Source organism: Neofelis nebulosa, chromosome 13, assembly GCF_028018385.1.
Source record: "Neofelis nebulosa isolate mNeoNeb1 chromosome 13, mNeoNeb1.pri, whole genome shotgun sequence".
Classification (NCBI taxonomy): Eukaryota; Metazoa; Chordata; class Mammalia; order Carnivora; family Felidae; genus Neofelis; species Neofelis nebulosa.
Window position 1 is genome coordinate 87,580,732 of NC_080794.1, and position 13,093 is coordinate 87,593,824.

Consider the following 13,093-nt stretch of genomic DNA (forward strand, 5'->3'; position numbering starts at 1 on the left):
AAATATAAATCTCGCTAACAGAACGTTAGCCAAGAGCTCAGTGAAGACAAGAGATGGAGTTGTCTTGTTCACTCTTGTGTCCCCTGGGCCCAGAACAGAGCAGATGACCAAAAAATAGGTATCCAGTGAACAAGTGGAAGACTGAACACCTCTTAAGCTAAACATTGTTTGGTGAAATTGATTCACGCAGTGGAAGTTACTTCTGAAGGCAGAAGTCTTTCCTGTGGATATACACAGGGGTTGAACAATTGATTTTACAGTCTTACAAGTCTATAATTTTGATTACCACGTATGAGAGGTGACTGCTCTTTGGTCAGTTGCCAGTGTGGGAGGAGACTTCCCTGCTCCCAATCATGGTTCCAGGGAGTATTGTCAGAGGATCTTTCAAGTTGGGGAGGGAAGGTCAAAATGTCAGCAGCAATTACAAGGCTAGATTTAAGCCGGAATCTGGGTTCCTTCACACAGCATTCAATGCTTTTTGTGATTTATTCAGTTTAGTGAATGTTTACTGAACAACTAATGCACTGGTTTGCTGTATAACAAAATACCCCAAAATGCACTGATTTAAAACCATATGTTTTCACTCGTATGTGGATCCTGAGAAACTTAACAGAAGACCATGGGGGAGGGGAAGGGGAAAAAAAAGTTAGAGAGGGAGGAAGCCAAACCATAAGAGACTCTTAAAAACTGAGAATAAACTGAGGGTTGATGGGGGGTGAGAGGGAGGGGAAAGTTAGTGATGGGCATTGAGGAGGGCACCTGTTGGGATGAGCACTGGGTGTTGTATGGAAACCAATTTGACAATAAATTTCATATTAAATAAATAAATAAATAAATATTTAATATTGCTCACACTTCTACAGGCTAGGGTGGCTAATCAAACCTCACTGTGATGGACACCTCTATTGACCTTAGCTAGGCCTTCTCATGTGTCTGCAGTTGACTACTGGCCAGAGGACAGAGGCTAGGTGTGTCCAGGCAGCTCTGTGACATGAGTCTCTCACCATGCTCTCAGAATCACAGGCCAACACGCTCTCAGGGCAATGACAGAAGTGCAGGAAGACAAGGCCAGCCACGCAACGGCTTTTCACGCTTCTGTGGCAATATGTCTTCTAAGATCCATCTGCCAAAACAAGTTTCATAGCCAGTTACAAAGTCAAGGAATAGGGAAGTACACTCTGTCCATGGAGAGAAGAGAAAGGAGGGAGTAAGTATGTCTGAACAAGGATCTCACCTGCCATATCAAGCCTGTACCAGGAAAATCCTATCAGCCTCATTCGCTATTAAGTCTTAGTACACTTTACTAGTCCGGTTTTCCAAACAGATGAGTAAATGAGTGCCATGAGGGCAGATGGCAACGGAAAGAAGAACCACCATCTGTTTGATTTTGTCTGTGGTGAGATAATTTGGGCCTGTTATAGATTTATGTCTAAGTCAGTAATTCCTATCTGTAGGGGAGGGAGATAGGTTATGGATCTCAGGAAATCTGAGAATGTGATGCAAATTTCTGCTTCCTCTTCTCGGATAAATGTCCATCTACAAAGAAGCACAATTATCAACATTCAACTTTAGAGGATCCAAGGGCTCTGAAGCCCACCTGTGGATCTCCTTGGGATTTCATGGATGTCTAACCAAGAGCATCTGATCTAAATGCTTCCACCTGGAAGATCCAGAGAAGTTGGGACAGGCCTGAGTTATCAAGAAGAACTTCTGGAAAGCATGTTGACATCAAACTCTCTTGGGCATCTATTCTGACAATTAGACCTCCAGGGTCTTCAGATCTGACAACGTCTCTGGATCTCCTACACTGAAATGTTTCCAAGTGATATGGATTTATTTCAACAAACAAAAAAGGCACTGTCAATAAACGTAGCAATATATTTGGAAAAGTGAAGCTCCCAAGAAGTTCCAAGGAGACAAAGCAAACACTCACTGGAAAAGAGGAGAAACGTTGTAAAGCCATTTAAGGCAGCATATGGTTAAGTATCCAAATGATGCCCTCGAGGAGAGTGCAAAGTGCATCTCAGACAGTGTCTTGCAGGATATCTGAGGATACAAAGAGGAATTTGAACCTTAAAATTACAGAGGGCCACTCCACCCTGGAAAAGTAGGGGAGTAAGAGACCACCAGCTAATTCGTTGTCATGTCCAGAGGAAGGACAAGGTCATGAGCTGGGGTTGGGGCTAGGAATGATGGCATCTAAGAATTGTCAAGTGATGGCATGGGGAAATGTTACCAAGAGATTCACATTAACATCTTGCTTCAAAGACCCAGAGGATTAAATTTCAAGTGTGTGTGTGTGTGTGTGTGTGTGTGCACGCATGCACGCACATGCACACACGCACACGTGTGTTGGTCAGGGAGAGGAGGCTTGAATGTCATAAGTGCTGTTTCCTCCAGAGCTGAGTAGATGAACAACATTCTAGGTCTTTGAGTGTGGACTATAGTGCACTACTTGAAGTGTGGTCTCTGAAGTCACACAGAACTGGGATCAAAACCTGGTTCTGACCTTCACAAGCAGTGTGATATTGGGCAGGTTGTTTAACCTCCATGACAGTCGGTCTCTTCAGCTGAGGGTGGAACATAATAGTGCCTTCTTAGAATCTGGATACAGACTTACTGAACTGACCCATAGAAAGAGGTCGTGCATAGTAAGCACTCAGTAAATAAATACAGGGTATGGTAGTTAAACTTTCTTGTTAAATGACTAGTATGTGTAAAAAGGGGTTTTGGCTTATGTAAATGGGGTATCAGAGGAGAGAAATTAATTTCAAGCATGGATCCAGAAGGTTAACAATACCATCAGGTCTCTGTCTTTGTCTCTCTTTCTCTCTCTCTACCTCTACCTCTGTCTGTCTGTCTGTCTCTCTCCCTCTCTCCTAACCGCCCCCCACCCTTCATCTTCTCTGACTTCTGGGCCTCCTTATCAGGCACATTTTCTATACATAATAGTAAAGGTGTTCTCTGTTACATCCATGTATATCTAGTACATGGTGATACCATTTTTAAAAGTTTTACTTTTATCACAGTTTTATCACATGCACACAATTTCAAGGATAAAATAGTTCTTTTTCTTAATGTTTATTTATTTTTGAGAGACAGAGAGAGAGAGAGAAAAAGAGAGAGAGAGGGAGAGAGAGAGAGAGAGAGAGAGAGAGAGAGAGAGAGAAGCAGTCTCTGTGCTAACAGCAGAGAGCCCGATGTGGGACTTGAACTCACAAACCATGAGATCGTGACCTGAGCCAAAGTCAGGTGCTCAACCAACTGAGCGACTCAGGAGCCCCAAGGATGGAATAGTTATAAGGTGAAATTCTGTGAAAACAGCATTTTGTACCTCTTATTCCATTGCCTGTCTGAGTCATCGCTTTCAAACTTTCTGGCTGATTGTCTTTCTATTTATCTCTCAATAATATGACTGATTTTGATTTTTTATTTTTGAGCATTATAGCTTGAATTCTCTCTATACAAGTTAGGCAATTCACCACATGACAGAAATATATCATTTCTAACACCTAGCTCCCAATTTAGGTAAACTACCCCTTGGTTAGACCATTATTCAATAATTACATTATTGTGACTATGCAAGTGATACTTTCCATTGAGTCAAGTAGTTAACTGTGACTACTTTTGTTTCCTACATATCTTTGTTTTCATTGGAATGAATATCTTTTTCTGTACTTTCGATTCATTTTCCTTTTTCTTTACTTTTCTTCAGATTTGTCACTAAGTCAACCCCAAATTCCTCTGTTGCCTAGTTCTTCTCTCAAGACATACAGATATTCTTCAACTTTCATCTTAAGAAATATCTCCCAGAATCTTCTAGCACACACCAATATGGACTTTGTGCCCTTCAAGCCTGGTGTGCAGGTCTCACTGGGGATCTGTTCTTACCATCATCCTGGGAATTTTCTTCCTTTGTCTCCTGTATTGATCTCCTGTTACATGTGTCGCTCACATTTTCTTCTTTATAGGTGCATATGCTTATTTTTTGGTGGAGATATCCTGCAGTGCTTCCTGACAAAGGGAATGAAGGAAGTGTAATTTGGAGATCTTGAAAATGATTGTTATAGTCTTTCACTGAAGGGATAGTTTTGTTGGGAATTAATTCTAGATTGGCTATCATTTTTCTCCAGAATTTTGAAGGCATTGCTCTATTCTCTTCCTAGGTCTCAGTGTTATTTTTGAGATTCCCAAAGTACTTCCAGCATCTGAATCTTTGTAGGTAATTTGAAAGCTTATAGGATGCAAATTGTTGAAATTTTATGATGATGTATCTTGGTATGGTTCGAATTTATCCATAGTGCCAGACACTTGATGAGTCCTTCCATCCTGAAAGTCAATATCTTTTGTTAGGGGAAATGTTCTTGAATTTCTTTATTGATGATTCCCTCTCCTCTCATTTTTTCCCTGTTTTCTTTTCTAGAATTTCTATTATTTATAAATTTTTTTTTAACATTTATTTATTTTTGAGACAGAGAGAGACAGAGCATGAACGGGGGAGGGTCAGAGAGAGGGAGACACAGAATCTGAAACAGGCTCCAGGCTCTGAGCTTTCAGCACAGAGCCCAATGCAGGGCTCGAACCCACGGACCGTGAGATCATGACCTGAGCCGAAGTCGGCCGCTTAGCCGACTGAGCCACCCAGGCGCCCCTAGAATTTTTATTATTTATATGTTAGAACTGCTGGGTGGGCACTCTTCCTTAATTATCTTAATTTTTCTCTTTGGTTTTTTTTTTCTGTGAAGTCTTGGAGATTTATGCAACCCTATCTTTCAATCCTTCTACTGAATTTTTTTTAATAGTTTTAATTTTCATGAGCTCCTTTTTGTCCTGCAAATGATTTGCTTTATATAGCATTATGTTTTTATTTTATAGATACAATATCTTCTTTTCTCTTTGGGATAATATTAGTTTTATTCATTTATTTGTTTTTAAGTTTTCTTCTCTTGTTTTCTCTCTGTTTCCTTCAAGTTACTTTTACTTCCTGTTTGTTGGTTTCTATCTTTCAAGGTAAAACACTGTTGTTACAGACTTCTCTCCCATTTTCTTTGTTCTGCCTTTATAAGTGTCCTGTACTCATTTTAGTTTCATCTCTGAGTTGTCTGTTTGTATTAAGATTGAGGGGTTAAAACATCCATAAATGTTTTGTGTGTGTTTTTGGGTACTGTCAGCCTTAGACGTTAGTGAATTTCACTGGGCTGGACTGCTTTTAGGAAGGAATGCTGATGTCTGTACCTCTAGGTTTTTCGTCTTGAGCTGGGCAGATTCCGCATTCCATTCACTTGTCTTGAGAGTAAAGACACATCTAACCATGTGCAGGAGTTGTGCCAAGAAGAGACCCTGACTGTAACACTTGTTCAACCTCTGTTTTCAGAAGAGTACCCCCTAACACCACTACACCTGATTCCCTCATTCAGGAGGCACTCTGCTTTACCATTTCCTTAGAACAGACCTATATTCCTCTGCTGGAGCAGAAGTTGTCTGGACATGGGAAGTGGAGAGATGTGAGATTGAACTGATTCTTAAACTTCAAGCCGATCCTTTTTGTTTTCGTGCTGCCTTCACCACATCCAAACAACTGGCTCCATGAATACTTGAGTCTTTGGAGGGTCTGTTACTCAACTATTTTCATAAGAACTTTTCTCAGTCTTAGTCAATTGCTCATCACTCAGCAAAACACCACTGCCATCATCTTCTCTCCCATTCCTTTTGTTCTTATGTGTTTATTTTAGCTGGGTTTAGAGATACCGAAAGGAAATGTGTGTGTTTAGTTTTTGGTGTTCTTAAAGCTCTTTAGCTCCTAACCTCCATATGATATCCCCCAAAAAGACTATGATAAATATGTTGGATCATATGCCCCTCCAAACTTGGCACTAATCCCTGTGATCTTTGTGCTCTTGAGGATCTGGGTCACCTGCTTTTCCTTGTGGTAGGCAAAAGGCGACTGTATGATCGACAATACATGAGAATCATACTGGTTGGCAGTTCCCTAAAGAAGGGGATGTAGCACTGACAAATAGGTAACAAATGTCCCAGACACAGGGCGGCTTTGTCCTTCAAAAGGTGCTGATCTTGAGGAAGCAAGGATTTCCCTCAGTTGCTTTGTATTAAAAAAATGTTGGCTTCATCTCAGAAACACTAGTTATCCAAACAGAGCACCTCCCTTGATGTCCTTCTCCATTGTAAGCCTCAGCAACATCTGTTCACACTTAGCACTCCCGAATCAATTTATTAATGTGGATGCCCATTGGTATGCAGGGATAGCAAAGGCTTCTTGGAGAAATTCTAAGCCCTGGAGAGAAGAAGGAGGCCATGGCAGGCAGCTCTTCCAGAGCTCAATGCCTGGAGCTCTGGGCATGTGCATAGAAAGGGGGTAGATACAAGGTCCTTCCTTTATTTGAGTGACTAGTGGCAAAAGGAGGTGATACTTGTTTCCCTGCTTTCACCTCAGAAGTCCCAAAGGAAGGAAATCCATTGTGGAAAAAATAAATAATCTGTGTGCTTTGTGAGGGTAGGTGCTCTGTATTCTTGTAAGGATTTTGCATTAGTCTCTGAAACAAGATGCCTGGGACATTCAAAGAAATAACACCATCCTTCTGAAGTGTTGAACTTTAAGTTAAGCAAACTTGTGGTTTCTTCTGAGACCTCTAGCCGTCCGTGTCACAATGACGCAGTTCAGAAGACAATGCTTTTGAAGGACATTTTTAATGGCAAACTTTAAATGAAGTCAATCGTTGGTAGCTCTGTGACAATGCCTGTGCGTTATTGTCCTTTTCTGACTTAACAAGAACAAAAAAAGAACCAGTTAGTCACATATGATGGGACGTGATGACATTTTTACTCCTGAACTTTTCTGGTATAAAAGGGTCACCCAAGGAAGATCTGACAGTAAGTGTGAGGAATTTGGCAATAAAACCACCGATCTGCAGAGATTTCCGAAAACCCAAAATGATTAGGTAAAAGACTGCTTTTTTCCACAAAGAAAAATGTTGAATTTGTGTATGCTTTTTTACATTTGTACTTGCCTAAACGAAACTAATCTTAAGGTTTGTTTCCTCTTATCCTACAGCTCATTAAAATTCAGTCTTATTCTACTTCTGTTGATTTCTACAATGCACGTGTTCTGGTCTTATCCCGTTCCACCTTCTAAGGTAAGAGTTTGCCTCTATTTTGATGCTTGACTAGGTGGCTTATAAGTGTTTAAATTTGAAAATAATCTTAAGGAATATGAGACAGAAAAGTAATTTCTCATTAGTAGAGTTTTCAATGAAAAAAATACAAGTAGAGTCACGAAATTAGTAAAAAGAAGCATTTATGTGACAATAAATAATGCTGGACTTATTCAAATTTGTTTGGGCTCCTGCATAGAAAAGCATTCATTTCAATTTGAAATGTACATAGTTTTCCCCACGACAATTTGTTTATTCCACATGTGTTCACCGATGGTCAAAGTGAACATTTAACCATTGAAACTGCATTACAAATACAATGGGTCATTTGTTTTAAATAGTGAATTTACTAATTTTATAAAAATGGTAACTTTTTCAGATATAGAGCATATAATACATCAGAAATCAATGAAATACCATATGATATATTAATTCATACATTTATTCAAGAATATTGACTGAGCTTCCAACTTTAATCATTGAACTGTTCAAAACCTTGAGAAAATGAACATCTTTCTTTGGCATTTTGAATAGTATTTCGACATGATATTTCGGTTGTTTTAATGTCAATACATTGTTTAAAATTTCAAACATTATTTTGTTGCCTAATACGTTTTGTGTTCATTGAAACTTAACCTGGCATACTGTAATTACTGAATCAATGTAATTCATGAAACTATTTTTAGGATAATGAGATGCTACATAAATCCTAAATAATAGATAAATGTCTAAACATAATGCTCTAGCTGTTTATATTATTGGTCTTCTCACTAATCTTTGCATCTGTCATTTTTCTATTTCTTGTTTACTTAAGCCAGCTTCTTTTTTCCTGATTTAGTCCTATGAGCATTCAACACTAATTGAGTCATTGATTCTATAAGACACCAACCATATTGATCAGGTTGATGAGTCACAACCCATAAATTGGTATATTTTCTCAAGTGTCTTCCTAATTACTTTTTATTCTTTTCCCCAAGGTTTGTTCATGACATTTCTGTTGAACAAGAGGCATTTGTGTGTGGCTTTTTTTTTTTAATTAAGAATGTACTTTCTTCTAATGTACTTACAAATCTGCTTGTCCATAAATGAAATGTTTCTTCTTTCAGTATTTTCCATATTTCTGTTTTTGCATGTGACAATTCCGTTCTCATTATAACTCCATCGTGTAGCAATGGTACCAATTTGACTGTTTAAAGTGAGTAATCATGCAGAGAAATAATATATAGGCTTTTGTAATATTTGTTGTGAACTTCATAGGGTCCATCAACTAAGCAAGTATACCATATTATTCTGTTAATAAGTCAGCTCTGGCAAGGACTCCCTTCAATGATCAGCAAAGTATATCGGTATATTTTTAAGGGATGTTTTCAGGATCCCATAACCAGAACTGATGCATTTCTTTTTCAATATAAAGGTGGCATCATGAATATTTCTGTGAAGAACTGGAATGCTTCCTTTTCTGAAATGATTCATAGGCCCCTCCTTGCTGGGGATTTAAAATAGATGACATTATATTGTGCTTAGATTTCTTCCATTAACACAGGGGAAAACACATAGTGAGCTTTCAAATAAGAGTTTTTGATTGGTTTTCTCATGACCAATATTTCTGAAACCCTGTCAGACTATCCCTGGGTCCAAAAAAGAAAAAAAAATCTTTTTTTCAGAAGCCAATGGGAATGGTTTGCCTGGGAGCAGACTGCTGGAACTTTCAGTAAACCACCAAGTCATAGATGAAGATCCCAGAGAGCATTCTTTTCCCCCACTCTGTCCCCATTTCAGCTTCTAAAGTTACCTGAAACCACACTTGGTTTACTGCACCAGGAAAGGATAATGTGTAATTTTCACTTTGTAGTATGTTTCTTTCTTTATAATAAGACCATTCAGCCCCTCTTTCCTCTTTTAAAAAAATGTTTATTTTTACAGAGAGAGAGAGAGAGAAAGAGCACAATTGGGAGAGGGGCAGAGAGAGAGAGAGAGAGAGAGAGAGCAAGCAGGGGAAGGACAGAGAGAGAGGGAGAGAAAGAGAATCCCAAGCAGGCTATGTGCTAGGACACAGCCTGATGTAGGGCTTGATCTCACGAACCATGAGATCATGACCTGAGTCAATACCAAGAGTCAGATGCTCAACTGACTGAGCCACCCAGGCGGCCCAGCCCCTTTTCCTCTTATTGTTCTCGTGTGGTTGAGAAACATGGACTTGGAGTCAGATGCTTCCACTCAAATCCCTGCTTCACCTACGAGGCATTTAATCTCCTCATATAAAACTTAGCAATAATAATACCTACTTCACACAGAGCTTTCTGAGGGGATAAAATGAAATGAAGCACATAAAACATTTACCACAAAGAAGATCACGGATGAATCTTTGCTCCATTTATTGATGGGATTTGCAGTGGTGCCTCATCAACATTGTACGTCCTCTGAAATCCCTCTTTTGTGATTGACAAGTGTTGAAAATTCTTACTCGATCCATGGGTCAGGCTCACTTCCTGGAACTGCCCAGCCCTGTTTCTTGGGACGTGCCCTTTGCTCTTTACTTGGTTTCTTCATCTAGAAAGTGTGAGGTTGAACTGCAGATTCTCAATGGCCAATGTGAGCTCTAAGATTCCACGTGTATATTTCTTTTGAGACGAAGTGCCCCCTACACTATCCAGGTCTTTGAGCCACTGATGAGGAGCTGAGCCAAAGTCAAAAGATGAAGATCCCATTGTTCAAGTAGCAAGATATCCTGATGGAGAATCTTGGCAAATGGCCCAGGACAAAGCACAGAAAGGAAGTGTTTCCCACTGAGCCCTGAAGTTTGGTTATCATGTGTCGTTTTTCTTAGTGAATTTAAAAAACTTCCCAGGACTCATTAGTGCCAAGTGAAAGATTCTTTATAAAGTAATAGCAACCAGATAACTACATATGGTGTATGATGCAAGGACTGGGTAACAGCAATTACATAAGGGTATAAAATTAGACAAGAGCTCTGAATAATATTTTGTATCTAGATAAATTGTCTATTGTGTTCTGGCAAAATTTCCCTCAGAAATGTTGGAGTCATTGGATTTACTGCCTTCACGTTTTGAAAATTCTTACTATTGAAATAAACTTTTAACCCTAAAGCTGTGTTCTCTCCCTCCTCCCCCATCTGAATTGCCAGGTGCCTGGAAAATCTGATTACTTTCTCATCCTGTTGAACAGCTGCCCAACCAGGATGGACAGGAGCGAGGGACTAGATTTTCTAAAGCCAATTTTGGAGAAGACATTCATGAAAAGGAAAAGGTCCTTTCGCAATGGAGTTGGAACAGGGATGAAAAAAACTTCCTTTCAAAGAGCAAAATCATGAATAAGTGTGCAAAGGACTCTGGGAATTAATCTCAAACTTTGTAGAGTGTGACTGATGTGCTAAAAGTCAGTTATATCTTTATCATTAAGTGTTGGTGTGCTCTCAATTCTTAAATATCATTTTTCTCTGAGCTGGTACAGAGTAAATTGAGTTTGAAAAACAGGTAAACCTGCCCCAAACTTCCACAGCAAGAGAATAAACTATTTATGTGATCAGTTAGCAACTTCCCTGACTAAGGATGGGCACATTTGCTTTGATCTTAAATTGGCCAGAAAGTACGAGCAGTTTTACTGTAATGACAATGGTATGATTTTTTTCCTGCCTGTAATACTGTATATCATAATACTGATTTTTTTTTTCTTTTAAATACGGCTTTCTGAAATGACTCAGAAGAACCAATTCTTCTGGGATGTGTGATTTCAGTTTCTCAGAGAGTCTTGTGAGATCACCCAAAGTTGAGATTCATGCTACCACTGTGTTTTCTTCCATCAATTCACTGATACCAGAAATAAACATCAGCTGTGCCCTCTGGGTGTAACCCTTGCTGTTCTTTCCATCAAATATACTTGGACGTGGATTGTTGTTTTGTCTTGGAAGTTTGTCGTTTCCTTTTATCTTAAAACACAGAAATAGTGCCAGTAACAATAATGACAATACAGGAACTGCTAGTTGCCCTGTGGTGTGTGGGGGGAGGGGGTCCTCCTCCAAATTGTGCCGATTAACACCCCACTCCTTTCCTTTCCAGGAAAGACCTGGACCCCCTCCTTCCACTGTAACTCCCGACATTACTCGTTTTAAAAGGATAATGTAACATTGGTTGGCGTGTTATTTCTTCAGAGGCCCAACTTTAATAAATGTGTACATGCCTATTTGATTCTGCAGTACACTAAGGGCATTCTGACCAAGAAAATCATTATGTTTTCCACTTCACTCTATGTGTGTAGACACAGATGAGGTGAAAAAGTCCTCATGCACTTTAAAATGGACTAGGGACCCTCATATCCTTTTGCTTCCTACCCCTGTGGTCCTGGCCTTTGTTCCTATGGGGACAGCTTTAGAAATCTAACCAGCTGGCTAGTAACAGCTCAGCCCTCCCTGCCCTCCATGACCCAACTTCTTTCAGGGCATCTGGAATGCAGCAAAAGAATTTATCTATTAGTAATGTCCTGTCTGCTCACAAGCACTGCGGCACCATAAGGCCTAATGGGTGAGATGCAGAGTACTTCCCATAAACTGGAAAATCTGACAGCAGATTGTCAAAGAAACTAGTATTTTTTTTTTAAATCTGCCTAGCATTATTGGCAGGGGGGCTAATTAACTAACTCAATAGGTGTTATTTATTGCTTCGAAGTTGAAAAATAGTTCCTGCACTAATATGTTCATGGCAAGCGTGGTGTCGATTGGGCATCTTATGTAGGGAAGACATTGTTGTTGCAAGGAACCTTCCTTATTTCCTATTTGCATTTATATGGATTGGTTGGAGTAATAAAACACTAAAAACATAATTGGAAAAATTCTTTTCCCACTTCTGGATCTAAAATATCATTGTAACCTCAGGGGGAAAAAGGCCTATGAAAAAGTATTTGCACTCTAAAAACTATAGCACAGGAAAAGCTGGCAGCAGGGAAATTTACCTTCTGAGAAGAAAGTGTACCTTTTGCTAAGATGTTAGGAATAAAGTGTTTAAGATGAAAAATACCTCCAAGTCGTATTTAGATAGTGTCATTAGAGAGGTGACCAAAGGCTAACCATGTAAACCTTTGGGAAAGTGAACCCGAAGCCAGTGTACGAGCCAAGTGGCCAGTGGACTGTATTCAGTAACTGGTATCAGTTTCTGCAGAGCCCTGAGCCCACTTGCTCTCAAGGCTGCAGCATGGAGAAAGGCCTGGGGTGATGGGAGGTGGTGAGGAGCTGATTACCAGATGCTAATGACCCTTTGCCCTTTCCCATGTCCTGGTGGGGGAGGGGATTGTTGGAGGAGGACTGAATTTCACCTTTAGAGCCAGCTGCCTTAGGCAAGGCTTTGGAAGCCCTCAGAATGCAAATATCCCAAGGGAGGAATAATGTGAGGAGTTAATTTTGGTCAGCCATACCTCAACCTGTTAAGTTTCATGTCGTATCTGGAGAGATTTTTCTAAAAGAGAAGGAAAAGAAACCATGAGGGCCATGGGCACCTGAGGGGAGAATTCTGGGGTGGAGAAAGTGCATACAAAGCAGGACTGGGCAAGCAGGAGGCCACAGACCCCTGGGCCACATGGACCTGCTTGGATCTCAGTGCCACTCTTTGCTCAGTTTCATGACCTTGCTCAAGCTTCTAGAATCTTTCTGAGGCCAAGTTTCATCAGCTATGAAATAGGGTTAGTATGACTGACCTTGTGGGATTGTTCGTTTGTTCATTAATTTGCCGATTCATTCACTTGACAAATATTTTTTGAGCACCTAGTATATCCAGAGAGGGTATTCTAGGCAACGGGAATGAAATCATTAAGAAAACAGACCAAATTCCTGCTCTTATTGATATTTCATTGGGGTTAGAGGGGAGTTGGAAAAAAAACAAGATTATAGATGTTAGATGATGATAAATGATAAGGAG

General features: G+C 39.8%; 1 protein-coding gene across 1 annotated transcript; it reads left to right on the top strand.

Moving 5' to 3' along the window:
- The first annotated feature begins 6,866 nt into the window (after window positions 1-6,866).
- NPS (neuropeptide S) lies at window positions 6,867-11,054 on the top strand. The gene is made up of 3 exons (XM_058696068.1): window positions 6,867-6,956; window positions 7,070-7,151; window positions 10,315-11,054. The coding sequence occupies exons 1-3, from the start codon at window positions 6,949-6,951 to the stop codon at window positions 10,498-10,500; spliced, it is 276 nt and encodes a 91-aa protein (XP_058552051.1). The 5' UTR covers window positions 6,867-6,948; the 3' UTR covers window positions 10,501-11,054.
- The last annotated feature ends 2,039 nt before the right edge of the window (window positions 11,055-13,093 follow it).